Source organism: Blennius ocellaris, assembly GCF_963422515.1.
Source record: "Blennius ocellaris genome assembly, chromosome: 6".
In the NCBI taxonomy this organism is placed as follows: Eukaryota; Metazoa; Chordata; class Actinopteri; order Blenniiformes; family Blenniidae; genus Blennius; species Blennius ocellaris.
In genome coordinates this window covers 23,290,261-23,317,951 of record NC_137655.1, presented here as the reverse complement: position 1 = coordinate 23,317,951, position 27,691 = coordinate 23,290,261, and the positions used below count along the sequence as shown (strand labels likewise).

Sequence of the window (27,691 nt, the reverse complement as noted above, 5' to 3'; positions counted from 1 at the left end):
CCTTCCTCAACAAGCTGCCCAAGACTCAGCACGACATGCCTTCCTTCACCGTCGACGTGAACACCTGCACGGTAAGTCCTTGCTTCATTCTGCAGCGTGCCACATGTCCCTGTCACTCTTTTATTTGTTTGTTCTTACCCTGCTTACATTTTTTTCTCCCGACAGAACGCATTACTGTCGTTCACTGGGGGGGGGGGAAGGTTCAAAGAAGGTGCGTCATTTTAACCTATTTATCAGTTATCATTTTCTGGGTGTTTCCCTTGATAATTTCTGTATTTCAGTTGCTGTTGATGGTAAATCTCGGAAATCCACAAAGGCCTTCTCTCGGGTTTTCGTCACAGTCCCAGCAGGGGATTGTGAGTAAGTACAGAGCTGCCAGCTGCTTGCATTTTCCTCTTGTTGTCGTCCATCAATTTAACTGTGGTCAAGGACAAACTCAGTTTGTCTGTATCAGCTTTGAACAAGAAGCTCTTTGCTGTGAAAACACAGGGATGAGGCTTGTAATTCATTTGTTGTCAATGACTAGCTTTCCATCCGATTGGCCACGGCTGAGGAGAGCCGTCGAGCGTTTGTAGCTCCTGCCCCGACTCCGTCTTCCAGCTCCGTCCCCACCGTAACTGCCCCGCAGCAGGATATGCTCAAGGTCTTCTCACAGAAGTTGGGCATGAATCTGGAATGGTCCCAAAAGTAGATCAGATTTTTTTTTTCCTCACTTTGCCTTGAGAAGACAAGACAAGTTCAGAATATCTCACCACTCGTTTCCTCTGGCAGGTGTCTGCAGGACGAGTGGGACTTCAACAGGGCGGCACACATTTTCACTTATTTAAAGGTGACATGAATATTTCCATTGTCTTCCTCTTAACTTTTGTATAAAAACATTGTTGTCGTGCCAAAACTCTGAAACTTTGTCGACTTCATAAAGTGAAGGCTTCAGTCACACGTCTGTGAAATAAAACTCAGTTTTATTTCTGATTTCGTTTATTTCATTTACTCTTTGCCTTTTTTGCTTCATTCAGAAAAGTTTTTAACAAGTTACATGAAGTGTTTCATGAGCTCTATAGCCCCGTTTCCACCGCACAAAAAGTATGGGGATGGACCGGTATAGTCTGTTACGGTTCGCGTTTCCACCACAGGAATTTATGATTTTCCGGAAACAACCGCTCCAAAGGTGGTCGCTTTCCCGCTACATCTCCATCGGGGTACCCGAGACCATGGAACGGATCTGAGTTTGAGGAGCCGTCTGCTGATTGGTCAGTGATTTACTACACGCCCTCAATATTTTAAAATGTCGGCTGGATGAATCCTCTGCTGTTGGTGTGGTCAGCTTGCATTGTTTTTTTGTTGTTTTTTTTCCTTTTCTTTTCTTTGCTGCTCAACTTTCGTGTTGGTCATGAAAGAGTGGATGTGAGGCAGGGGGACACCGGGGCTCGGGACTTTGTATTTTTTTTTGGGGGGGGGGGGGAGGGGCTGGGTCTGTCTTTGCATTGCATCTGTAGTTTCTGTTCAAACGTGGTACAGAGGCGGTCAGCCTTCTGTTCAACCACGTTCAGCGGCGATGCATCGCGGCGCGGTACGGGGATGGGCCGCGGACGCGATGCAACGAGACGCTCGGAGCAGCGTCCGTGTTTCCCGGCGCGGAGCTGCAGGAGCGCGATCAGCGCCAGAGTGACTGCTCCTGCGTTTGGGCAGAAAGTGTCCGCAGCCAGCCCGGGCGCGCTCGGGTGCGGGGCAAGTCGCCGTTCGCGCTCTCTGGACCAACACGGAAGTTGCGGCTGCAGCTCTGCGACTGCAAAAAATAACAGTTAACTAAACAACAAGTGCAAAGTGGAGGATGTAAACAACAACAGAGGATTCATAAGATCCAGATCGCTGGGACGACTGTTGTAATGTCACATATCTGTGTAGCTCTAAGCCCCGCCTACTTTTAAAGGTCCTTTCTGCGGTGGAAACGGGTACCAGATTTGGCTCCAGTTACGTTTTGCCGTAACGCTCCTTTCCGTCCCTGCACTTTTTGTGCGGTGGAAATGTGTGTATGTGAGCCATTGGACCCGAGTAACTGATACGGTCTTTAGTTTCCACTGGAGCCTCTGTTTTTGTTCATCTGTATAGAAATCACTACAGCTTTCATAGGGAAATAGGCACACAGACACTGATTTACTTATGTCCACCTGGATTTGTTGCTTTGTATTACAATAAAAATATGTTTCATCAGATAGCTGATCTTTTGACCACTTTTCATGTCCGCGAGTGCATTTACTTGTCAGTGACGTGCGTTGATGGAAACAGTTTTAGACCAGGAGAGAAAACCAAAGTCTCCATTTGAAAAGCTGTTCCACACTAATATAAAGTCACATCTAGAGCTGTGTGAACATTTTGGATGATAAACAGAACTTGTATCAACACAGAAGTCAATATTTTTATAGAAGCATTAGGTTTTAAGTATTTGATATTTTTAGGGGTCTGTAGATTACATGAGTGAACGACAACCAAGAAATGATTACTGTGTTAAATCCAGACGAAGTCCAGTTTACCCTGAACTGATAAATTGTGCCCGCCCTTAGCCAGGTCCCTCACACTCATGGCTGATGATGTGTATCTTTTATCATTAAGTCAATCAGATTTAATGAGATGAGGTGGGTCTGGAGGCCGGGCATGTGGAGCCATTCCGGGGGCCATGTAAGACACTATCTGGTGTGGGACAGACTGACTGGAGGACAACTGGCAAGGGACAGATTGACTGGAGCACAACCATTGCAAGGAGACAACAGCTTTAAGCAGCAAGGCCTTGGTTACCTTGGAGCAACCGAGAATCCTCGAAGTTGTCACTGCAGCGTGGCTGAGATGTGTGCTGGCTGAGCCCATATGTTGGCCGCTTAGTTCTGTCATGACGGCTGGATAAAGGATTCAGTACGCCAAACACTGAGGTTGATTTATTTAAAGCGTTGAGGAAAGAGGAGGTGGACAAAGACATTATTGTCAAGACAGAGATCCAAACACCAAAGATATCCTCTCCCAAAAAAGTTTCAAAAGTCCAAACTTAACACATGAAAGACAAAAGTTAGAAAGAGACTGTTGAAGGACAGGAAACAAAGAGAACACTGACTCTAATATGTGTGTGTACGTTCATGCAAATGGGTCAATTTGAGTCAGTGATTGTTTACGCAAGTATCTTTGCCCGTACTGTTCCACCTCTGCTGGAAACCACTCTGTTTTTTGGAGTTTGTTTTTTGTTTTGTTGCAGTCCACTCTGGGTTAGTTTCACTCAGTTAAAGGAAGAAACTCTAGTGTGAGTGAAGTCAAACCACAGAGGTTATTCTCGTCACCGGTCTCAAACCGTCTGAGAGGAAAACAACCCAGAGTTGCTGCCACAAATATGACTGACGAGATGTTGCTTCCACGTCAGAGATTCGATTCTGTGTGTGTGTGTGTGTGTGTGTGTGTGTGTGTGTGTGTGTGTGTGTGTGTGTGTGTGTGTGTGTGTGTGTGTGTGTGTGTGTGTGTGTGTGTGTGTGTGTGTGTGTGTGTGTGTGTGTGTGGCGTCTACATAAAGCTTCATTATGTAACACGGTGGAGAAAACTTGTGTTTGTGATCATTAGTGACTTTCTCAGTCAAAGCAGGGGAGCAGCGGTGAGGCAGAGGGGTGATGGAGAGAATCTCTCCCCTCACCCCTCCTCTGATGCTGCATTGTTGATGCCGGAGCTGTCACAAGTGGTTACCTTTAATAAAAGGGTAAATTATATACAATCACAGGAGTGCCAAAATTAAAAGGAAATAAATGTGGAAACATAAAGAGAATCAATAATACCAAAAATATACAAAGGTAGTCATATTCCTTTTCTATCTTGTCATTGCTTATTCCATTTTGACTAGATTTGCATATTTTTAGATTTTTAGATTTTCTTTATATTTCCACATTTATTTCCTTTTAATTTTGGCAATCCTGTGATTCCATAGTGGGGGTCGGGGGACGTTTCCTGCACGCATGCCAAACTTTGCATTACACCACCCGATTGAACGTGAAACGAAAGTAAAACTATGTGGGGTTGCCAGATTGAGTGGAAGTACGCCATTGTCTTTTGATATTTTCAAGTTTCAAAACAGGTCAACAGTTGAAGAGGGACTTAATTGATAAGGAATTTACAGAGAATTAGAGTTAAATAAGCTAATTCTGGGAAATTTTAAGTCCTTGCTGGTTACATTTGCATGCAGTTTTGATTCATGGATCGTGAAAATATTCCTTTAACAAGGCAAGGAGTTCATATGAATCAGTCATAAGACTAGATGTATACAACTAATACAAGTAAGGAAATTATGTGGCAAATTAACAATAAATGTCACGTCTCTTCTCTTGTTTGAATCTTTCAGTTATGAAAATGTTATAAAAATAAGAAAATCTTGTATCTCAAAACAGAAAATATTTCATGATATAAACAGTTTTTTCCTATTGATATTTTCTTTTTTCATAACAGGAGGCTTTAATTATTAAATTATAAATAATTACAAAACTGTACGAAAAAGAAACAAATAGTTTAAACTGTTAACTTTATTAATGATACAATGTTCAATTTGTCTTGCTGTGCCCGTGAAAAGTGAACAAATGAATTGATAAGATCCAACATTATTGTGTATTTAAACATAGCCATAGTCCTTGAAAACTATTTGCTGTGACTCCTGAGAAGACGTCAGGGAGGGACAGTTCTGATCAAACCTGGCAACCTCCGAGCTGCAGGCAGGGAGGAGTTTTTGGTTTCTTGTAGAAAAGAGGGAAAGGGCAGCTTTGAATGCACGTTGAAATAAAGCGTTGAAACCCTGCAAGATAAACTATTCTGGGTAAAATGAACCGTAAAGTGTTCTGTGTCCTGTGTCAGCGGTCCGAAGAGACGGAAAAAACCGGAAACTTGATGACGGAAGACGAAGTCACGGCTCATTACAAGTGTATGGTAAACAAACGTTTTTATTACTGTTGTCTTTATTCCAAAGAGCCGCAGGTAAAACTGTGATAAAACTGTTGGTGACACATTTCGGGGTTAAGAAAGTTTTATCCCGCGCGTGTGCGCGCGCGCGCGTGAACTTTGCAACTGTTAGATTAAACCAGCCTGAGCAGCTCCATCGAGACACTAACATGATTTTCGTTCACATCACATTGAGTGAAAGTGTGTGTGTGTGTGTGTGTGTGTGTGTGTGTGTGTGTGTGTGTGTGTGTGTGTGTGTGTGTGTGTGTGTGTGTGTGTGTGTGTGTGTGTGTGTGTGTGTGTGTGTGTGTGTGTGTGTGTGTGTGTGTGTGTGTGTGTGTCCACTGGGGGGGGGGGGGGGGGGGCTTATCCACCGGAAGAGCCAGGGACGAGACTTAGCAGCAGTGGTATGGAGTGTCAATGTTCAGGTACCACAAGAATTTGGGATTTTCAGGTAAGAACTGCTCCGAGGCTTTTCCGTTGCCCTTCTGTTGGGTTACTCTGACCCATAGAACTGGTCTGATTTTGAAGAGCCATCTGCTGATTGGTCAGTGATTTACTACCCGCCCTCAACATTTTAATACGTCAGTTGTTAAAGGTATAGTAGAGGATTTTCTTCTTCCGGGTGGATCATCAAAATAACTGGTCCTCCCAATTGTCAATCATTCTGGTGATATATGACGTAAGCCCGTCGTACGTGCCCGTCCCTGCGTGCAGCTCACTCCACACGGTCCTCATCAAGCCGGTGGCCGACCCGACGCATTATTCTCGGACATTTTTACACAGTTTCACCCCCTCTGGTGCAAATCTTCTTGTTCAGTGAGCTTATGTGAGCGATGCCGACTTGTGACTTGTAAACAGAGCGTGCACGAGGAGAACTGGGCTCGTGCATGTCTCTCGCACGCGTTTTAGTAGGCGTTCCGTCTCGGGAGCAGGTACAGCGTTGCGCATGCGCACTTTTTTCAAACGGTGGAGAGGGCGGTCCTTTCCTAAAATTCCTGAAAATCCTCCTGTATACCTTAACATATTCAGATCAGATCAGAATCAGAATTTCTTTATTGTCATTGTAACCGGTACAACGAAATTTCATAAAAAGTTTTGGGGAAAGAAGGACAACATGAGGTGAGGAGAGGAGGGGAAAAAAAGGCAGATTACAGACTGTTCTCTAAGGAAAATATATAAATATATTTAAAAAAATCCACCTCAGGCACATGTAGCATCAACACAGACAGGTTACAACATATTTCTCGAGACAGCATTTGGGATATGTGAAGGGTAGTTTAGCAGCCCGCCGCTGGGAGGAGATGTTTCGGCGCAGAGCCCATCGGGCGCGCAGCCATAGACTCCGCCCACAGCCTCTGCTGGGGGTTGGGGGAGGGGGCGCAGCAAAGACAGTGAAAGGTGCTGGTAAAATTCCAGTGGGCCAGAAAGGGAGGGTGGGGGGGGGGCAGAGCCTTCGTTCCACACTCACATCCAGGAGAGTTGAAGACAAAACACCCGCCTTGGCGACTGGGTGTGTGGGAGTCCGAAATGTAGATTAGGTTTGTTTTCGTTCAGGTGCTTCGGCTTTATCTGTCGACCTTGAGTGTCTCTGGTCTCCAATGCTGCTCCAATTGTGGCAAGATTTTAGCTTCCCAACCGAGTTCGAATATCCTCCAAGATTGATCCAATTTCGCGTAAACGTTCAAGAGTCGTACTCTTGAGTTCGTTTATCACATGAGTCTGAGCGTTCAAAGCTCGGCACAGTCCTTCAGTGACGATAGGCAGCCTTCCCAATGCAGCTGCCCGCGTCTTCTCAACTTTGCGATAGATCAGAAAGCCGCCAGCCCCAATCAGCAGCATACCTGCTATCATGAATCCCAATATGTAGAGGTCCTCCACATCCTCGATGGAAAGAATGGCCAAACGCAGGAACCCCAGGAATCCAGCATGTATCCGGCTGCAAACGTCCCATCGGGACATGCGGGCTCTCTTGCCCGATCTTCGTGTCGTAAGAATTTGGTCGATCGCATTGAGAGACCAGCTGATCAATTCCATGGTTCCGGTTAAATTTGGATGGGGGTGTGAAGAGAGGCTCTTGTTAGATCTGACACGAGACAGTACAGGACGAAGCAGCAAGCGCGGAAGACGAGGGGGAGAGGAGAGAGGAGAGAAGCGTCCGCCTTCGCTGAGAGTTGCAGTAGCTTTGCGCAAAGCAATATTCAGCTTTGCGCCAGTTGTTTGTTTTTTGGTTTTTTTTTGCTGCAACTTTCATTTTGGTCCCAAAAGAGCAGACGTTGAGGTAGGAACGGAGACGGGGACTCTGGAGCAGACGCTACCGCCATGACCGATGCGAGGACAGACCTCGGGGCTGTCCCGGTGTGTCAATGCAGTACGGGTCCGCCTGTCGTGTTGCGTCGCCAGCCAGAGTGATGCAACGCGACGACCATATTCAGATTTGTGTCCACGCACGGTGCGCCGGGACACGGGAGCTGCCCCGAGGTCTGGCGTCCACGCTTTCTGCTCCAACGCGGAAGTTGGGCCAGTCACATCCACCAGCGCCAACCGCCGGAGTGTCTCCGGTGTCACTTCACCGGGGCGACGTTCGCTCTCTCTCTCGGAACCAACACAGAAATTTCAGCTGCAAGCTCTGTGCCTGCAAAAAATTAAATTAATTAACCAACTAGTGCAAAGCGGAGGATGTAAACAACCACAGAGGATTCATGAGGTCTAGATCTGCCGCCCCGGCTGAGATCACTGTTCTAACGTCACATATCTGCAGAGCTCTAAGGCCCGCCTACTTTTTAGCCGACTTTCTGCAGTGGAAACGCACCAGATTTGGCTCCGGGTACGTTTTGCCTTTGTCTTTTGTGTGGTGGAAATGGGTCTTTCATTGCTGGGCCAGAGCGGAGCCAAACCGGGGTCGGACACGTCATCAGCTGGGGGCGGAGTTACCTCTGGAGGTATCGCTACCTACGAGGGGGAAGAGACGCTGAACCGGCTTTCTGAAATCTACAGTGAACACGGAGCCCCAGAGTGGTTATCGAGAAAAAGATAATATGATTAGATAAGATAAGCCTTTATTGATCTCACAATGGAAAAATTTACTTTTTACATTCTGCTCTTAACGACACTCATGAGTAGGAAAGACAAGAAATGTGCAAACCGTTAGATAAGACTAGAGGTATCTTATATACAATGACTATCAAGAACTCTAAGGGCCAAAAGTATTTATAGTAAAATTAATAATAAATAAAATAAGAAAATAAGATAAAAATCACAAACTATAATAAAGTATAATAAGTTCCATGGGGAGCAAAGTATACAGTAAGATGAAATACAAGGAAATTAAACTATGATGGCGGGTGCGGAAAAGTGTAGAATAGAAGTACAATAAACATACTATAGTGAAAATAATACCAGTGTTGGCAGTGCAGGTTCAGTCCTAACAAGTGGTCAATTAAGTGACGTAGATACAGATACATAATGCATGGGAACAATGTAATAAGTCTTTCCCTCAAGTTAATAAATGTAAATAATTGTAGAGCTCCTGCACTGCACTGAGCTGCGTGAGATATATGATTTAGAAGCAGTTTTCCATTGTCGGTTTTTTTCACAGTTTTCATCGTAACGTCATTGTAACTAACTCACTTCCAGGTCTTGTATGGCGTTCTGACTGCAGACTGAGGTCTGCGTAAGGCCGTGTTGCTCTGCTCCCAGACGCTCCATGAATATTTTCTAACCCACACAACTTTATAATGAAGCCAGACTTTTGGTTCATCAGCAACAACTAAACCAGTTACATACATATAGTACATACTACTATAGGTGAAAAGCTGGATTTTTTTTATCCATAAAATGAGCCTCCTAATGGATTCTTATGAAAGACAACTTTAATCAACGCGTGTTTACGTAGGTTGCCATTGGAAACGGCTGTAGAGCTGCATTCTATCATTCCACCGTCATTTATTTAGATGTTCAAGCAACAGTGTTGAGAAGCTCGTGTTCTGAATGTTTGATTCTGATCTGACTGGGAAGAGAGAGGCTGGAGGAGTTACAGCCACGCTTTCCTTTTTTTCAGCTTTACTCCGCAGACTTGGTTTGCCAGGACTCCCCCCAGTACGGGGACATGTGTGGTTTCCGTGCGGAGGACGTGAAGCTGGAGGTGACCCGGGGGAGGATGCTGGTGAGCAGACTGCTGGAGAGTCGTTGCGTCCGAGACGCAGGGCGGCGGCCGGGCGCTCGCCTTGAGCTTCTCGCTTCTCTGCATCAGGTCTGTCACCGCTGTAAGAAGAGGGGAGCGACTGTGGGCTGTGAAGTCGTCCGCTGTAAGAAGTCCTACCACTACCCGTGTGCTGTGGAAGACGGCGCCAAGCCCCTTGACGACGACAAAGAAGGAAAATATGTGTAAGTTGACCTGCGACTTCTCTAAAACATCATCTGATCCTTATAACCTTGTTTCATCAGTTCACGTAACAAGTTATTATTCCTCTTTTCTTTTCTTTTTTTACAACAGGATATACTGTTTGAAACACTACCCTCAGGGTAAGTTTCTTCTTCTATGGTGGTTCGTTACAGAAGCAATGACATTACAAGCAATGACATAAGTTTTCATGAAATTGCTAAGATGCTCAGAAATACCAACCAGGCTGTTATTTCTGCTTATACTCACACTTATTTTTCTTTTTTCTTTTCGTTTCTCAGAACAGTGCATACATTCATGGCGTTGTCAGTATACATCTCAAATGACATAAAACACTACATTTAAACCAATTTAACATCGATACTCTTTTTTTTTTTCTTTTTTTTAACAATGGAACAGGGATGTTGGACTGCATCAGTACCTTGTCATAGCTTTTTTTAGCCGCAGGTATCAATAATTGATACAAATGTTTATGAGCATTTCCTTTGATCAAGGCCGTTTCACACAGGAAGACCGTCTTAAAGTGGTACTGTGTCTTAATATTGAATAGTTCCTCTGTTGCTTTGTGTATCTCTGACCAAAACTGCTTTAACCTGCAGTTTTATATTCTGATTTATTTATGTTGCAAAGTTCAAGTTGAACTTTTAGCCATGGATTATGTTAACTTGTTTATTATTCAGTCTATTCTCTTGTTGCCCAGAACTGCTTGAGTTGGCGGCGGGGGGGCCTTGATTAGATTGTTTTCTATGTCTTTCCATTTTGACCTGTAACCCTGGTTACATGAGTTTAGTTGAGGCTTAATTTGAGTTGAATAAAAGTAATCTTTCAGGTCAGGGATAACCATTCCACCTTTTTTTTTTTTTTTGTGGTTGCAGTGTCTTAAACCTCACTCTCGTTTCTTTTTCCCCTACCAGGATGAACCTGGACATAACTCTATAACATTCAGTGAATTGCTTTTGTGTTCATTTTGACTGAGAGAGCCTGAAACAGAAACAGAATTCCAGACAGAGTATTCATTTGAACACATTCTGTTCTTTGGATCAAGCTCATGAATAGATTCAAGCTCCATCTTGTTACGTCTGCTTTCACCGTATTTAGGAGAGGGTCATAGTTGATTTGTTTGATTGTGGATAGTTCTTTTGGTAGAACCATTCCAAGATATTTTATTGCCTTTTGATCCCATCTTAAAAAAATCTATCCACAAGTTCTTTTGGTGGGGAGTTTGTGTCCTGCATGTTTACCAAATTGTTCTATTGGATTGAATAATTCAGGGAGGGACTTAGAAGGCTCAGTTAGGAATGTCAATAAGTGATCGCGAAATACATCAAGCCATTTTCCGACAAAAATGTCCCTTTCTCTTTGCGTGCCGACTTTGTGGTTGTCAAGAGTACTCCAGTTTTGTTTTCTTTTTTTTGTCTTTTTTTTTTTTTTTTTTACTTGAAACTGTCTTTTTGGTCTGGATGGTGGAGTATCCTTAATTTCTCAAAATAACCAATCAACTAATGAAAAAAAACACAACTGAAATATTCCCCTTAGTTCCAGTCTGATTCTTATAGGGTCCAAAAAAGATATAAATAATTCCTGTTAGTCTGCCTGGAACCACATACCTAGAACTCCGCTTGATTTGGTTGGCTGTGTGTTTCTTTTGCATTCCTGTATAGTCTTTCTAAAGTTTTCCCAGAGGGTTTCCCCTCCTCGACTTCTCCCGTCATGTTTGTCGCTGCCTTCGGGTCGCCGTCCTCTGCCAGGATGAGAGAAGTTGTAGCTCTCTGTGGTCTTTGTCCATCGGAGTGGTAATGATGGTGACCGAAAACTGGTCCACGACAATTTTCTCGATACTATACTAAATATATATATATGGACTTATGCTAGATATATGAAACATACAATATCAATTAGAAACAATATGTAAAAGTACATTGTACAGGATTTATTTTCTCCTCAAAATTCTGAAATCTCATGCCATAATTTATCCACATTGTCACAATAATCTGTAATGAGTTAGGAGCAAGAAGTGACTTGGGAAACAGGCGATAGATGGATAGATAGATAGATAGATAGATAGATAGATAGAGTATCATTTGCATAGCGGTGAATATTGAGACCATGTCTCCCAATGGTCACATATCGATAATGAAAAGTGTGGGGCCTCAATTTGATCCCTGTGGAACACCGCAGTTCATATACCAGAAACCCGAAATGCTAAAATACTAAAGGAAAAGCGTTTTTCGATGCATATCGGACTTGAGATCATTCACAATGTTAACAAAGGTGTTCTCTGCACCAAGGTGTTTTTCTAAAACCAGATTATTGTGTTTCTAAAGCGCTACTGGACTGGACGTAACAATCCTCTTTAATATTTGAATTAGAAAGAGCAGATTGAGGATCTGAGGAGAGGTGTGACCTGTCCAGTAGAAATGTTTTTGAGAGATGCAAGTCTTAGTTAAATCTCGTGATTCATGCAAAGCTTCGACTGTTGTGTCAAAAAACGTTTGTTTGTCTTTATCTTAAAGGCCTACTGAAATGTAAAACACTACTTTGCAAAAAACGATAGTTGGGCTACTACTTATAAGGTTTCTCAGACTCTGCCCCACCACTGTTGTCGCATAACAAAGTTATTTGAATTTTGAATCTCCAGCCGAGGAAGTCGGGGGAATCCTTCTTCGTGAGCGTGACGTCAAGAGTTGTGCAGATCTCCATCTGTTGTGTTTACATTGGCTTGTTTCCCTCTTAAATATCGAAGTTTTAACTGTTTTGAAGTTATAGTCGGCGTTTTATGAGCCTTGACGAAAGACGAAAGGAGAAAAAGAGCACAGGCGGAGGGAGCGGCTAGCCGCGCGAGCTAACTGCTAGCTCGCACCGTTAGCTTGCGCGGCTAGTAGACGATCAAGTAATACCTGGGCTCATCTTCGGTGATTCCGCGCAGTCGGAAAAGCGCTTCGACATGATCCAGGAAGCCGTGTCGTTCTTCCAAAAGTCTCAAAGCCGCAGTGAAAACTGACGGCTGCTGAGGCTGAGGAGACGAGGAGACGAGGACGAATGGAGGACGAAGCGTCTTCTGCTTCCTCAAACATGTTCAAAACGGGGTCACCGATGGCAGAACGACCTTCTGTGTCTTCTTCATCAATCACTGGGTTTGAAATGCCCGACGATGATGAAATATCGTTAAATTTAGCCTCTTCGTCGTCAAAACTCTGATCCTCCATAATGTAAACACAACTTGGGCGTGTGCACATCCAGTGATGTCACTCTATTATTGTCAGAAGCTCCGCCCAGCAGCGAAAATATCGCTGTTTATCGGCTATTTTCTCGCAGATTGCCGTGTTTTAACATTTTACCCTTGGACCAGTTGGCATAAAAAATGTCCCTAGAAGCGACAGCCAGAGTGCTTTGGAGGTCGAATTTTCATTTCACTAGGACTTTAAGCCACAAATGTGAACCTGAGTCTCCAGACACATGTTTCACATGTGGCACAGAGGCCTTGTTTTTGTATTTCTGGTCATTTACGATGCATAAAACTCTCTGGCGTGACTTAAGTGACATTATGACAAATTTTGCAGGATTTGCTTTCACACTGGGCCCACAGATTTACTTTACTGGAGAAGTTCGCAACAATTAAGTCCCATTTTAAGAACTCAGAGACGAGATTTTTATTTGAATGACCTTGTGCAACTGCCAGGAAGTATATCGCGGTGACATGGAAGGCTGACTCCCATCTCAGGTTGGGAATCAAAAACCGGTTCTTGTTGAAAACCCGGCGTTTCAATTCCAATTTTGCACAATTGCAAAAATTTGCTCTGCAACACGCAGTCGTGTTTAAAATGTAATGCCAACGATACCCAGCAAATACCATATTTTCCGCACTATAGAGCGCACCTGCATATAAGCCCCACCCACACATTTTTTTTTTTTAAAGAAAAACAAAAAACGTATATATAAGCCGCACTTGACGATGAGTTGCAGGTGTCCACGTTGTGATAGGACAAGAATTTCACTGCAGGAATATGGGGATTGCTCATATTTTCATCAATTCTCGCAAATTTCTCTTTCATAGTGCTGGAAATTGTGCCCGTGCGTCTCTCTCCGTCTGTCTGCGGGCTTCACAACACGGCACTGTGTGCAGGAATTTCCCTGCAGACAGACACAGAAAGAGACGCAGAGAGACAGATACATGATCACCAAGCATTTTATCTCTGTTGTTAAAGTATTTTATTGGTTATTTGCGGATTGTGATTCTGAGGAGGGAGATTCCTCAGCCACGTATGCAACATGTCGGCTTTACGATTCACCTGAACGCAACATTCACGGCGGCAGACACACAGAGAGACAGACGGAGAGACACAAATACATAATCAGCAAGCATTTTATCTGTGTTGATAAAGTATTTTATCGGTTATTTGCTAATTGTGATTCTGAGAAGGAAGATTCCTCAGCCACGGAGTCCAACACGCTAGTTTACGTGATGCGCCTGAACGCAACATTGACGGCAGTCAGCTGCTGGAGCTCCGGACCGCAGGAAGCAACACAAGATGAGCTACCAAGAGCTGAAATGTCACTTTTAAAGCACGTTTTGGAGAAGCAGAGGCACTAAAAACAGCATGCGGAAGTAGAATCTGGTGGCATGAAGCCTGTTAAGCCCGTAAAAAATCCATAAATTAGCCGCATCGTGTTATAAGATGCAGGGTTCAAAGCGTTGGAAAAAAAGTAGCGGCTTTATCGTCTGGAGAATGTGGTGATCTGAATTGAGCATCAAGACTTGCAGTGTGAACGAAGCCTAAAAAACTGAAGGAAAGACTATTTTCTAAACAGAATGAATACCATTTGTATCATCAGCTCAGTACCAACAAAAAGCAACGTGAACTCGATCACAGACCAGTTAAAACCGAGCCGAGCACAAAACACTGAGGGGATGGAACATGAGGGAAACGCCAGGAAAACTATAAATACACTCGACAAGAATGCAAACTAAAGCCACACACAAGAGTGAGGAAATCAGGAAATGCTCTCCACAACTACAACTGATGTCATTAATCCAGAAAAAAAAACATCAAACTTCCCTTGAAAAGAAGTTCAACTCTGTGTTTGTTTTTTCGTGCGAATGTGACGAGGCTGTTTGAATCTTTGTTGTGTTTGTTTGTGAGCAGCAAACAAAGGCTCCATGATGACACACGACTCCAATACCTCTCAGACCTCTGGCTGTAGCGCCAATGGAGGACGACCGGCGAAGGTGTGTGAGGATCAATAATATATTTGACCTTGACTTATATGACCGGGCTGTTACTTTCATAGTATTTTCCATTCGGCGGGAATCAAGTTGCTCACAAAATGAAGCTTTGTCGTACGGTTTTGTGTTATTGAGGCTTTGTTTATCCCGTTCAACAGAGAACCCTGAGTCAGATTGACGCGAGGTGAGCGTGGCATTTTCATATTAGTATTTCTATTATTACAACTACATTGATTAGTAATCATTACAGGCTGTTTTTTTGTTTTTTTGCTTGTATTGTGAAAAAATGGTCAATTGCTTCCCAAAAACAATTGTGGCTGTTATCGATGTGAAATGAATAGAATAACAGCAACAACAAAAACTTGCCTCGGTGGAATTTTGGTTTTGCGTTTCCACAAAATGTTTTGCCAGGGAAGGATAATGCAGTTTGTCTGTGCGGCAGGCTCGGAGGCAGCTCGGCTAAACGCAGCACTGAAGACCCGCTCCCGTCGCTCTCGGAGGATTTCGTCGACGCAGGTTTCAACACGGCCGTCGACCGCGAGTCTTTGAGTTTTCAGGTCACCGTTTGACACGATTCCCCCGTTTCTGCAGAGGAATCGAACACAGACATGGACATGTACGCTCCTTTAGAATCGGACATAGAGGACAGTGAAAACTCAGAGCAGAAAGTGAGTCCAACTCCATCTGTGTATCATTTCGCAGTGTTGTCGTCCATCCATCTAATCATTCATCCCTCCATTTTTTTTCTTGTTTTTTCCCCTGGTTTTCTTTACGATGGTCGATTGTGCTTCAGATTCGCAGGTAATTATGATTAACGACTTATGAATCATGTTAAGAGTGTATATGTTTTATTACAGTATGAATATATTTTCTTATTGTTCTTGGTTATCTTTCATTGTCCTATCGGTGCTTTTTCTCTCGTTTTATATGTAAATTTTAATCTGTTTGCGTTATATAAATATTATCAAAGCCAACACCTTTTTCAAATTTAACTCAAACTCAAAATGTAACTTTGGTGTTTTTTTTCCTCAAATTGGCACAAGTCGTTGGTAAAAGTAAAAAAATTACCCAGTAAACCGAAAGAAAAGAGTTTCAAATCTGAGAAGGACAGCAGCAAGTCTTGGTCGTTGACAGCTGCCGGTGACCTTTGACCCTTTCCTCCTGTAGGGAAGCCGCCGAAGAGCCTGCGGCGTCGACGTCGGGTGAGACGCTGCTGTCGTTTGACTTTGCGGTGGGAAGGGTCGCAACCCTTCAACCCCCACGTTTGTTTCCAGGAGGTCGTCGGGAAGACGACAGTCCACGTGAAAACAACGGCGATGACGACACAATCCTATATTCGGTGAGTCGTCAGGATTTGCGCGTTTTCCTTCAGAAATGAAGGTTCCAGCTTGTCCTGATGTTTCCATTCTGTTGATTCTAATCCCATATAAAACCTATTTAACATGTACGATTGTGTGTTGTGGTGTGTCACCAGCCGGAGTTGGGTTCTCGGGGTCGTCATTTGCAGAGTCTGCTGTTGCCTGTGGAGCTTTGCGTGGACAGCATGTCGTGTCACTCTGAATATTCTCAACGGTCGCCTGCGAGTTCACAACCCGCCTTGTTGCATTCGGAGCACAGGCCAGCAGGGGGCGCCACTGAAGGTAAGGTCGCTCTTCTCAAGAATGTTTTAATGCGAAGAATCTCACATTAAGCCTTTTAATTCGAGAGTTTAGCTCAAAGATTTGTATGTTTTGTTCGGGATTACTGAAGCCGTGTGACGTGTATCCTGGAAGTGATATTCTAGATTACCGTTGTTTAATCTCCTACGTTTACAGAAATGTGCTATGAATCACGATCAACTGCCCATGAGTGTTTGAAGTATTATAAATGTGCAAAACCAACAATAATTAGAGTGCAGGCCTTCACCAGTGTCAACCGAGTTAGCATCACCATTAGCTCATATCAACATATTGCACATTTCAGGCAATTCCAGTGAGAAGTTTCAAAAAGTTAGAAAAATACATACATACAAACTAATAAATAATACACGCAGACAAAAACGTAACTGCAAAAAAAAATCAGCTGTAAAAAAAATTCAGCTGCAAAAAAAAATTCAGCTGTAAAAAAAAATTCAGCTGCAAAAAAAACACGTGACAAGTGCAACACAGTGCTTGTTATGGCAAAAACCCATTTTTTGCAGCTGAATTTTTTTGCAGCTGAAGTTTTGGACAGTTTTTATTTTGCCTCTTATATTTTTATTTCAATGTACAGCACTTTGTCTCAGCTACGGCTGCTTAAAGCGCTTTATAAATAAAGTTGAGTTGAGTTGAGTTGATCAGCTGTGGATGATTGAAGGTCATCAATAAGGTCAAAGGTGCTTCTGTATCTCTTCACCTCAGATTTCAGTCCGGTGCAGAGTTCTGGTCCAGGGCAGGGGTCCATGTCACCCCCGACTTCTTCCCACGAACCGGCTCCGCCCAGCAGCCTCCCCATGTGTCCACCTCCCACCGCCCCCCTCCGCCCCCCTCCACCCAGCGCGGAGCCCAGCAGCTTCTGGAAGAGTTGCAACGCCGCCGGCTGCACAGAGGCCATCTTCCTGGATTTCTTCAGCGAGATGAGCGACGTTGCCAAGAGGATCCGGTCCGATCAAGCCAGCGACGAAGGTGAGAGATGGTCCTGAGACGACGGTTTCACTGTATCGGCCGTACGAACGGTGAGACTTTTGACGTCTTTCTGCTGTTGCACAGATTGTCGTCTGGCACTGTCCGTCATGGCAGCCTCGGGGAAACTGGCAGCGTACGTGGCCAAGCAGCACGAAGGTGAAGAACAGTGTTCTCCATTGTGTTTCGACTTGACTTCAAATCCACCAAGTTTCCCATTTGGCGTTTTTCCAACATTCACTCAAACGTCTCCCTCAGTGGAGAAGTTCCAGAACTTCAAACGTCAAGTCATTTTTGATCATTTCTTTGAGGCTTCTTGACTCGTCCTCATAACGTGAATAAATAAATGGCCTTGTTTCATTGCAGCATTACAGCTACCGGATGAGCTTTAGTGAGAATTTACTTGGGGAAATAAGACGTACGTTCATCTGAGAGGAAGGAAAGGAGATTAGCTGGATTTTAAGTTGTAGTATTTGTCAATGGTCAGTAACTCCTCCTGAAATAAGCCTCTCTCCCACCTTGGAGCAGTAATGTGAGCTACTGAATTCAGCAATGATGTTGCCGTCACGGTTTGAACGTAGTTTCTCAGCAGTTTCCTGATGTGTTTACAGAGTTAAAAAGGAAACAACAGGAAGTGCAAAAGGCTTCTGCTGCCATGATGGAGGTCGTCACAGCACTGAAGAACAGGCCGTCAGCCGGAGCGACAGCATCACTGTGATTTTCCATCTGATTCACATTTGAGAAACGTCTCATAGTGTGAATAACGTTGCGTTATAATATATGCGTATATCCGTTTTCAACATTTGTAACTCAAATTGCTCACTTTATTTGCTTTTTTTTTTTTTTTCTGTTGATCATTTCTGTTACAATTTGGTAACTTTTCCTAATGTTTAAAACAGATTTTATTTATCTTTTTATTTGAGGATCATTACGCCGTTCGTTCACTGTTTACCACCTGTTTGAGGAATCTGGATTTGTCCATGGTTTTTTTTTGTTTTGGTGTTTAAAATGGACATATTTTGTGACTGGGAGCTCAAGACGCCCAAAGTTAGAAGCTTTAATAATTAAAAATAAACAACACTTTGTTGTGCTGGCTTTATGTTCTACTCCAGGTGCTCTACTCTGTAAAGGACAAAACAGTCTTATTGATAGAAACACACGACCTCTGGGATGAGCTGGGAATATATATTCCAAACAGAAAAAAAATCTCAGAATATTTCATTTTTATTTGCCATCGTTTATTTAAAAAAAAAATGGAACTGGCACTTCACAACACTCAATAGAAACGAGCTGATTCAGTCTGATATGTCCACATCTGTTGTACAGATGTCATTAAAATACGCTTTTCTGTAAAAAGGCTTCAACGCTGCAGACCCTGAATTTACCCCTGATGATAGGAAAACCATCATGGTGTCGAGCCGGAGTCCCTCCACTGCCGGGGTCAACACTACACCCACTCCACCACCAGGGGGAGCCATCACATGAGCCTTGCTCTGAATAATGGAATTAAAATAGGCTACGTTTTTAACCCGAGTCGTCTTCAGCCGGCAGAATTGACCTAAACAGAGTAAATCCAGAACTAAAAGCCTGAATATTCATGAAACATTCACTTCCATTCATCGAGCGCTTGTTTAACCTGCCATCTATAAGTGCAAAGAGTGTCTTGACTGCAAAGTAATAAACTCTAAACCACAGCAGCATTTACAAACTAAGGTGTGGTCGTCCAGTACAAATGAGTACAATCTCATTTCAAACGCAAATGAAAAGTCTCAGAAGTAAATTGGTCAAATAAATTGACATCAAGCAACTGGCAAGAAGGGTTCAAGTTGTAAAAGCAGTAAGTTGACCAGGAAACCAGCATTGCTCTCATAAATCCAGAAAGTCAGGCACTGTGGGGAGCAGCTGGCAGATAGCGATGCTTCTCACCATCACCCTGTAACTTCAATATGGACAAACCGGAATAAGTTGAGCGACAGGCTGGCGATCCGTTGATTCCCACCTGTCAGTGGGTTAGGGTTAGGGTTAGGTGAAGCTCTCCTGAAGTCTTCAGCATCTGTTCCCGTCACAGTCAGTTCTTGAAAGCTCCGCAGCGACTCGCTCGGCCGATGAAGTCTTTCAGGAGGTTCCCGTCGATCTGCCAGAAAGCGGCGGTCTGCGTCACCTCCGTCAGGTGGTGTATGCAGAACCGAAAGCAGAACTCCTCCAGATCCTGGTGCGAGGAAGAACCAGGGCAAAGGAACTTCAAAGTGTTTTGATCAAAAAGACGAACGAGAGGCTCTTGGTCATTTGTTCCCTCCAATATCACCTTACAAGAGCAGGAAGTCAAATACCTGGCTACACCAAAGATACATTTCACTTATTTATTCCGCCCGATGGATTTTGATCCAACCCTAAATCTGAATACATTAAGCGTAACTTAATAGAAGGCCAGACTTTTATCCTTTATTTTGGTCAATCTGATTAAGTCAAACTACCTGCTTTTTTTTTTTCCCCTTTCCGAATTGCCATTTTCAGTTTCAATAAGACTAAAAGACATGACGGCCGGTGGTGGAGACTCACCTCAGCGTCGTAGCGCACAGCAGCCGCCAGCAGAGAGAAGGCGTTTTCAAGAGTTATCCCCCGCTTGATGATGTGTTGACAGAGTCGTTTAAGGCGGTTCTCACAATACGACGTGGCCAGATCCAGCAGCCCTGAGGGCGCAGAGACGATATCATTGTGTGTGTGCGTGTGCGTGCGTGCGTGCGTGTGTGTGCGTGCCTCACCAATGGCATCCTCAGGCGGAAGCTCCACGTTGTCCGTGTAGAGAAACTCCAGGAAGGAGCGGTACACTGGGTAGGAGAACTGATGTATTTCAATCACCTCCTTCATGTCTTCATTCCAGTGGGACTGGAACATTGATCTGAAGTGTTCACACCTGCACGGCCACAGAAAACTCTCACGTCAAAAAAAACAAGGTTTTGATCAACGGAACAAACTGCTGGAAGAAGAAATCTGGACCTGATTTTGAGAACTGCTTTGTGGACATAAATATATTTGCCATCCACGCAGAACTTGAGGTCAGCCGTCTCGGGATTGTCAAACTCCTTCTTCAGCGACTGAGCCACCGTCAGGAAGTCGTCGTGCTCTGGAGGGGGGAAAAACACACACACACACACACACACACCAGAAAGATCAGCAGTCGCCTGAATCTCTTGTCTTTTTGCAAAATGATTGAGATTTCCTACAAAAAACAATATGCATTTATTTATATTTGATTGTATATACATGTAAACCAGTCCTTTATGATCCACCTGTTTGAAATTAATCGGTCGTCCCCCAACTTTTTCCAACTCAAAATGACCACCGCGCCGAACGACACGCTGGCCCTCGAGGGCCACGGGAACGCGCTGGGCTCGCCCTCTTACCCGTGGAAAGCAGCCTCCACATGACTGTGGGCGTGGCGAAGCACGCAAACACGTCGTCTGTGCAGGTGAAGTGCGTGAGGAGGGGCAACACGACGGACTGGCCCCGGCACTGGCCCCACATGTACACCTGCCCGCTCTGCGTCTTGGCGGCCGACGTGTGCGCCGAGTGGCAAGCGGCGATCTCTACGATTCTGTGGAAGGAGAGAGAGGAGAAGAGAGGAGAGGAGAGGCGGTGCAGCGGCAGAAGCTTTTCTCACAGGTGCGCCGGCGGCTCAGCTCACCTCTCCTTCTCCGTCATGATCTGAACGGGGCCCAGCTGGTTGCTCTTGTTGCCGGTGCCCAGCTGCCCGTAGGTGTTTGAGCCCCAGGCGTAAAGCAAGCCCTCGTCCGTGAGCGCCAGGGAGTGAGCGTAGCCCGAGACGACCTACAGAGAGGGGTGAGAGCGCTCTCTTGAACAAGTCAGGAAAGTTAAAGATCCTTAACGACTCAGATTCGGTTCAAAAAAATCCTTTTGACAAATTTGACGATTCATTCGCTTAACATTTTCGCCTTGCATCAGTGAAAACGATGAAACCTGACATTACACTTCAATGCCTATTTGGCAAAATGTACGCCGAACACAACTGTTTTCTATAATCATCTTATAGAGGCGGGAGTTATTTACAGTGATTTACCTCAGCCAACCCGATGAGGGCACAAAGTGTTTTAGCAAAATAACTTGCAGGATAAGATTTGCACGAGAAAGGTCTAAATTTATGTTACGATTAACAGCTACACTAAATCCTCCGTTAAAAGTAAAAGAATATCGTGAATGAGATGATCTGAGGTCATGCATTTCAGTGATTTCCCGTTTACTTATGACTCTACAGCAGGGGTGTCAAACATGCGGCCCGGGGGCCAGAAGCGGCCCTCCAGAGGATCTAATCCGGCCCGCCATGTGATTTTAGTTTTTTAAGTATAAATATAGAAACTGACAGAGGCTGATCTAAAAACACTAGATTGGCAAAAATGACATTCAAAACTTAATTAATGCATCTGCGGAGGTCACATGATGCAACGCCTTTCACAATAAAACAATGAGTCCAATTTATGTGAAGTGATACTTTAGACACGTAAACTCAAAAGAAATTTCCAGATGATGACAAATTGTTTTAATCCTGAATAAAAATACAATATCTAGATATAGATATTGTGAGTTTTTTTCAACTATAATAATATCTGATTAACTTTAATATAAAAGGAAAGACTTTGACATTTGTCCAGATGTGCAGTTTAACATGTTATGTGTGACTTGTTGGGCCTCCAGAGGTCAGATCAGGTGGATGTGGCCCCTCAACTGAAATGAGTTTGACGCCCCTGCTCCACAGGGATATTACTCAACCTGACTGTTTTACAATTTCATCCTCGAACCAAACATGCAATCTTCTACCATGTGGTGACACACACACACACACACCTGCTGGACACACACACCCTGCAGTGCTGCAAGGCGACAGGGGGTGAGCTGGTTCCCGTTGTTCCCGAGTCCCAGTTGTCCGTTCCCGTTGTATCCCCAGCCGTACACCTGCAGACAGGCGTGCGGCAGAGCGAGCGTTGGGAGCAGACTCTTCACTTTTCACTCTGCCTCGGCGGAGCTTCAGCGCTCACCTCGCCGTTGTCGACCACCGCCAGAGACGAGGTCTGACCGCAGACGATCCCCACGGCCGCCTTGTTCTGCAGGCAACTGGACACTCTGCGGGGGGTGGGCTGGTTCGCCGTGGAGCCCGAGCCCACCTGACCACAGTTGTTGTAGCCCCACGCGTAAACCTGCGGGGGACGGAGACGAAACCACAACGGTGAATGAGAAAGGATCCGTGTGAACGGTGTCGTTAGTTGTGTGGGACTCAGGCTTTTCTCTCCTTGAAGAGAATAACGTGGATATTTTTCCTACGTTCATAAGATGAGACTGGTTGAAGTTGAAGTTGTTTTATTGTGAAAAGTGTTGCGTCATGTGACCTCCACAGCTGCATTAATGTCGGGGAGTCAAATTCTGACCAAGGGCGGTTTTGAATGTCATTTTTGCCAATCTAGTGTTTTTAGATCAGCCTCTGTCAGTTTTCATATTTATACTTTTAAAAAAAAATCCCATGGCGGCCGGATTAGATCCTCTGGCGGGCCGCTTCTGGCCCCCGGGCCGCATGTTTGACACCCCTGTTTTAGAGCTATTGACCGTTGAGCTCCGACAAACATTCCTTCATGCGTTGCAGCATCCAAGCTTCTTAGCTGGCCGCTGGGTTACACAATGTGCGGCTCAGAACCACGCCTTCACTGTGTTTCCAACTGACGTTATGTCACCGACTGCTAAACGCTTGTTTTCCAAGGAGGACAATACAGAGTATTGTAGTCTACGAGATTAGGCCGTACAAGGCTGAAGGAAAAGTCTTACTCACTCTCTTACTGTGTGATTTTTTTTTTTTTTCTTTTTAATTAATATTGCATTTCTGCCGGGAGTTTACCAACTACGCGTCAACCTGAGTGTTTTCAGGACGCAGCTATGATTACACCGAGGGTCTCGTCCTGAATGACTCAGCACTTCACTGGGAAGGTTTTGAAACGGGCCAATTCACTGTTCCGTACTTAATCCTGCAGTAAAAAGTAAGACTTCTCACATGCAGATACTCACTTCTCCCGCGTCAGTCAGAGCCATGGAGTGGTGGGAGCCACACGCCACGTCCGTCACCTTTTTATTGAGCAGGTTGGCAGACACGAGCACCGGAGAGACTCCTTGGTTGGTCGTCCCATTGCCCAGCTGGCTGTAGCCGTTGTGGCCCCAGGCGAACAGCTCCCCGTCTGAAATGCACAGAGATGAGTTAGTCTGATGAGCCTTTTAATCCAAAGGTTTGTGAAGCTGAAGCTGAAGCTAGCGACCTTCTGTGGCCAGCAGGACGTGAGGCCCGCTTCCATAGCTCAGGCTCACCACCTTCCTCCCACTCAGGAAGTCCAGCTTCTTGGGGAAGATGGTGCTCTGGCTGTCGCCCGTTCCCAGACAGTTACTGCAGTTCAGCCCGAACACAAACACCTGGAGGGACAAGAGAGGAAACGAGTGGAGCCGTGATGCTGGTGAATGCCCACATCTGCTTCATTACTGTGGAGCACAAACTCTGCTGTGAAGAATCAAACAATTCAGTTCTACATTGGCGTGTCAAATAGTAATGTAACCAAAGTTACGTTGGTTGCAACCGTATTTTGGGTGAACCTAACAAATGCATGACTAACAGAACCAAAGTCAGCCACAATCTGATGAGTCGGGTATAAACTCCAAATGCAGTCGAGGTTGTGAGGAGCAAAACACGTCACCTCATCATCGGCGGTAATGTAGATGGCCTCATTCGCCGACATTCCAAACACACAGGCTTTCCGTATCAGGGCGAGCTCCTGGGGCGCCATCAGGCTGAACAGGGGCCACTTGGTCACGTCCACCATGTCGCAATCGCCGCGGCTCTGTGCAGCGCCGGAGACGTGAGCCTGAAGCCGGAAGGCAGAACAGGAGGTCGCTCTGAAGACGCAGGTCTGCCAGTGCTGCAGTCTCCGCTGCCAACAAGTCAACACAGAATACACACCCAGGTACATTACTTCCTCTCATTGCGGTGTTTCATCTCCTCCAGCAAATCCACCAGACAACAAACAAGAGCCAGGCTGTTTTGCATTGCTTGTTAAATTTGCCTTTTTGCTGTTCATCCCACAAATGCATCTTTCTCAAACAAATGGAATCGGACCTCCAAACATTTATTTTAAACATTGCCTACATCTCTCTACTCCTTGACTAGAGGTTTAGCCTGCACTGCTCACAGACCATAACTCACACAATACACCGTGATGTTCACCTGGTTAAGGAGCGGAGCGCCGCTCACACTCGACCTTACCGAGGAGATTCGGGTCACGAGGTTTAAACATCCGCTCACAGTGATTGTGGCCCAGTGTGTCATAATCATGAGTCAAAATCATGAGTCAGAAAACATCTGCTTCGGTTTCTTGTACATGTTTTAAAATGTATAAAGTTACTCAGGAGGGGTTCTTTGGAGGGAAACTTCTGCTGTGAGTTGCAAATACATCTATTAGGAAAAGAGATTGGAGAAACCATTTCTTTTATTTCAAATCAGGATCAAATATTAGTTTCATTAGTTTCAAGAAGAAAATGTAAATTTAAAGAGGACGTATGTGGCAAGCATGATGAAAAAAAAAATTTAATTAGAAAAATACAGCTTTAATATGGAGAAAAACACTTTTCTTTACTCATTTTACTTGACAAAAACATCTGGCAGATGGTATGTAGACACTTTCTTACATGTGTATTTACACTGAAATAAGGTACATGAGACTATATATTATTAAGTAACAATCTCACTTTACAATGTAAAGCGATGTTGACTTTGTGTTCTTTTATATACATTTATTTCACCATTGCAAAGCCATTTCTTCTAAAAAAAAAAAAAAGGACCTGGATTAATTATTTTCATTATGAATTCCAAAAACTGCATCAAAACAACACTTATTTTATCATCAATGGGCTGAATAATTAAGTCCAACTCGATGGTGGCAAATAACAATACAGCACAAAGTATTTTTAAAAATGAAGCAATGACTGATTATTAGTTGGTATTTTACACACCTTTAACCTGCTTTCAGATTAAAAGCAGATCACACACATCCATGCTCTTAGAAACAGTTACATCTTAAATGTCAAATATTACCACGTGCGTGTTTGTGTGTAGTAACAAATACATATTGTGAATTTATTCAAACTGATTTGTCAACTTATTTATAAAAGTTGTTGTCAATTGGCTGTTGGCAGATATTTTAGAGTGTAATCATGTTTATATCTGATAGGTTAAAACCTCCATCATGTGTTGTTGTTGGTTTTTTTTGCATGATCTTTGTTGTTGACGGTGAAAGAATCCACAGTGAGTGACTTCTGAAGCGGTGAGCCTCCACACAGCCAGCACGACGGTAGAACATGGTGAGTGAGTGTTTGTTATTGTTACAAAGGATTATTCAGCAGAGCATCCAGCCGCGCTAACTGTTTCCTGTGCCGTTTCGCCGAGAAGAACAAAAAAAAAAGCGGCTTTAGGCTAAAGCTGCTATCGCTTCCGTTAAAAGCTCACCTGCTTGGTTAGCCGTGTATCTGGAGTCGTTACCGGGGGACGCGGTTTTTTTTTTTCAGCGGGAGGCCGGCGGTGATATTGCTGGTGCTGCTGCCGCTGTGCTTTCGGTTGTTTCCGGAAGTTTGGAGAAGAAACTAATGTCACGTGACGTAAGGGCGAAAATAACAGGCGCTGTCAATCACGTCAGAGGAGGAAGTCGATTGGCTCAGGCGCTGCAGCTACTGTCCAATCAAAATCGGGGATTATCGTCAAAGGGGCCCGCCTCCATAACGAGCGCCGACTTTATTTATACAACACTTTAAAATGAATCAGTGCTTCACAATGGAATAATAAGGTGTAAAAACCCACAGTACACAATTCACACATTATAGAATAGATAGATTATATAGATTATACAAATAAAACAAAACACTTAAAACAAGTGGAAGGATAAAAACATGGTTAGAATAAAATACATTAAAAGGGTCATACTGTAAAGCTTTTCAACACTTTCACATGGTCTCGTTGGACCAAAAACGTTGTATATAAGGTTTATTGACCTAAATCCAACTTTTCCTTGATTTCCCTCCATTTGAATATTGGATCATATAGGAGCTACATTCAGAATCTGCTGTGTCTGTGTGAGCTGGACTGGCTCCGCCCACACATGTCCATCTTGGGAAGAGGAGGAAGTACTTCCTCTCGTGGTGCCATGTGCCAGAGCAGAGCTGCCTAATTGTGGGAGGAGTCACAGGGAGAGCCTACCTTGATTGGGATTGGCTAAACCCCCGATTACATGATATAGGGTTTAATTTCTGATTAGCTGGTTGGAGCGACACACTTTGTTAAAACTGAAACAAACCAAGGAGAGAGATGACATAGGCAGCCACGGCAACATGGCTAAAGCTGGAGGTATATGCTCATGTCACATGTGTGACAGCTAAAAGTTGAGCAGCGGCATTCTGTACCATCTGTCGGTGGGCAATGGACGCCACGCTAAGCCTCACACAGGGATTCTCACAATAGTCCAGCCGACTTGTAACAGAAGCGGGAACTGCTGTTTCAAGATGTTGCTTTGAGAGCAGAGGTTTTATTTTGGCCAGCTGTAACAGTTTAGTCAACATGGGACCTCTGTTGTGAGCGGCACATAAACCTGGCAGTCATCCACATTGCAATGGAATGAAATCCCATGCTTGCAGAGAATGGAGTGGGAACAGGTACAAAGAAAAGGGCCCCAACACTGAGCCTTGTGGGACCCCTGCATGAAAGGAGCACAGAGGAGGATTGAGAAACACCGGAGGTTCGGTCGACCAGTAGAACCTGAACTCCAGTGTCCCTAATGCCCTGAATGCCCTTAATACCCAGCCCAGATGTGAGACTGAAATGTTGTGGTTCACTGTGTTGAAAGCAGAGGTTAAATCTAAAAAGCGTGAAGGAGATGAGCTTCAATAGAAGCAGGGATAGCGTTTTATGTCCGTGGTAGATGAAATTCAACAGCTGTTTGGAAGACAGACGAAGGCTGAGGGTTTGCTGATCATACATAGAGAGCCGACGCGTGAACAGGCCACACACACCGGCGCCATCTTGACCCGAGGGCAAAAGCTTGCAAACAAAAAAACAGTATCCCCAAAATAATATTCCACACATTGAAAGGAAAGAAAACAAGATAACACAGCATTTGTAAATAAAGAAAAAAACTGTTACTCATGCTGAATTGATGACATTTCACCCAACCTACCTGTTTGATTTCACGTTGATTGAACTCCACGTTTCTGGACTGTGGGGGGAAACCAGGGAGGAAAGACCTGCTCACAGGAAGAACATGGAAACTCCACACAGAAACCAGACATTCAAAACAACACTTTTGCTAAAAAAGAGAAAAGCCAGTGAAGCACTCCACCAGCCTCGATGATATTTAAAAACCATAATTAGCTACTGTGCAGATTTTA

The 27,691-nt window shown here is 44.3% G+C and overlaps 2 protein-coding genes across 3 annotated transcripts; one reads left to right on the top strand and one right to left on the bottom strand.

Moving 5' to 3' along the window:
• Window positions 1-4,762: 4,762 nt before the first annotated feature.
• phf11 (PHD finger protein 11) lies at window positions 4,763-18,298 on the top strand. Its single transcript, XM_080498557.1, has 14 exons — window positions 4,763-4,941; window positions 9,014-9,118; window positions 9,206-9,339; window positions 9,449-9,477; window positions 14,500-14,582; window positions 14,738-14,763; window positions 15,022-15,095; window positions 15,171-15,247; window positions 15,373-15,380; window positions 15,747-15,918; window positions 16,054-16,219; window positions 16,958-17,221; window positions 17,306-17,377; window positions 17,830-18,298. Exons 1-14 carry the CDS (start codon window positions 4,837-4,839, stop codon window positions 17,934-17,936), a joined length of 1,422 nt encoding a protein of 473 aa, XP_080354683.1. The 5' UTR covers window positions 4,763-4,836; the 3' UTR covers window positions 17,937-18,298.
• Window positions 18,299-18,440: 142 nt separating this feature from the next.
• Window positions 18,441-25,872, bottom strand: LOC308131815 (RCC1 and BTB domain-containing protein 1-like). Of its 2 annotated transcripts, XM_080498669.1 has the most exons (12): window positions 25,764-25,872; window positions 23,959-24,192; window positions 23,530-23,680; window positions 23,285-23,451; window positions 22,270-22,428; window positions 22,079-22,186; window positions 20,904-21,046; window positions 20,623-20,813; window positions 20,216-20,342; window positions 19,981-20,132; window positions 19,778-19,908; window positions 18,441-19,427 (listed from the first exon to the last, which is right to left on the bottom strand). In XM_080498669.1, the coding sequence occupies exons 2-12, from the start codon at window positions 24,082-24,084 to the stop codon at window positions 19,287-19,289; spliced, it is 1,596 nt and encodes a 531-aa protein (XP_080354795.1). In that variant the 5' UTR covers window positions 24,085-24,192; window positions 25,764-25,872; the 3' UTR covers window positions 18,441-19,286. The 2 variants fall into 2 exon arrangements, with proteins under 2 accessions (XP_080354795.1, XP_080354796.1); XM_080498670.1 differs by lacking the exons at window positions 22,079-22,186; window positions 22,270-22,428.
• Window positions 25,873-27,691: the final 1,819 nt, after the last annotated feature.

Bases quoted from the DNA above. Each gene is read 5' to 3' on its own strand.
- phf11 (XM_080498557.1), top strand. From the start codon at position 4,837: ATGAACCGTAAAGTGTTCTGTGTCCTGTGTCAGCGGTCCGAAGAGACG. The intron at 9,119-9,205 runs GTGAGCAGACTG...TCTCTGCATCAG, and splicing joins TGACCCGGGGGAGGATGCTG to GTCTGTCACCGCTGTAAGAA. The intron at 17,222-17,305 runs GTGAGAGATGGT...GCTGTTGCACAG, and splicing joins CGATCAAGCCAGCGACGAAG to ATTGTCGTCTGGCACTGTCC.
- LOC308131815 (XM_080498669.1), bottom strand. From the start codon at position 24,084: ATGGTGGACGTGACCAAGTGGCCCCTGTTCAGCCTGATGGCGCCCCAG. The intron at 23,452-23,529 runs GTCGCTAGCTTC...TGTGCATTTCAG, and splicing joins CGTCCTGCTGGCCACAGAAG to ACGGGGAGCTGTTCGCCTGG. The intron at 19,428-19,777 runs GTGAGTCTCCAC...TCCTCGCACCAG, and splicing joins CTGTGCGCTACGACGCTGAG to GATCTGGAGGAGTTCTGCTT.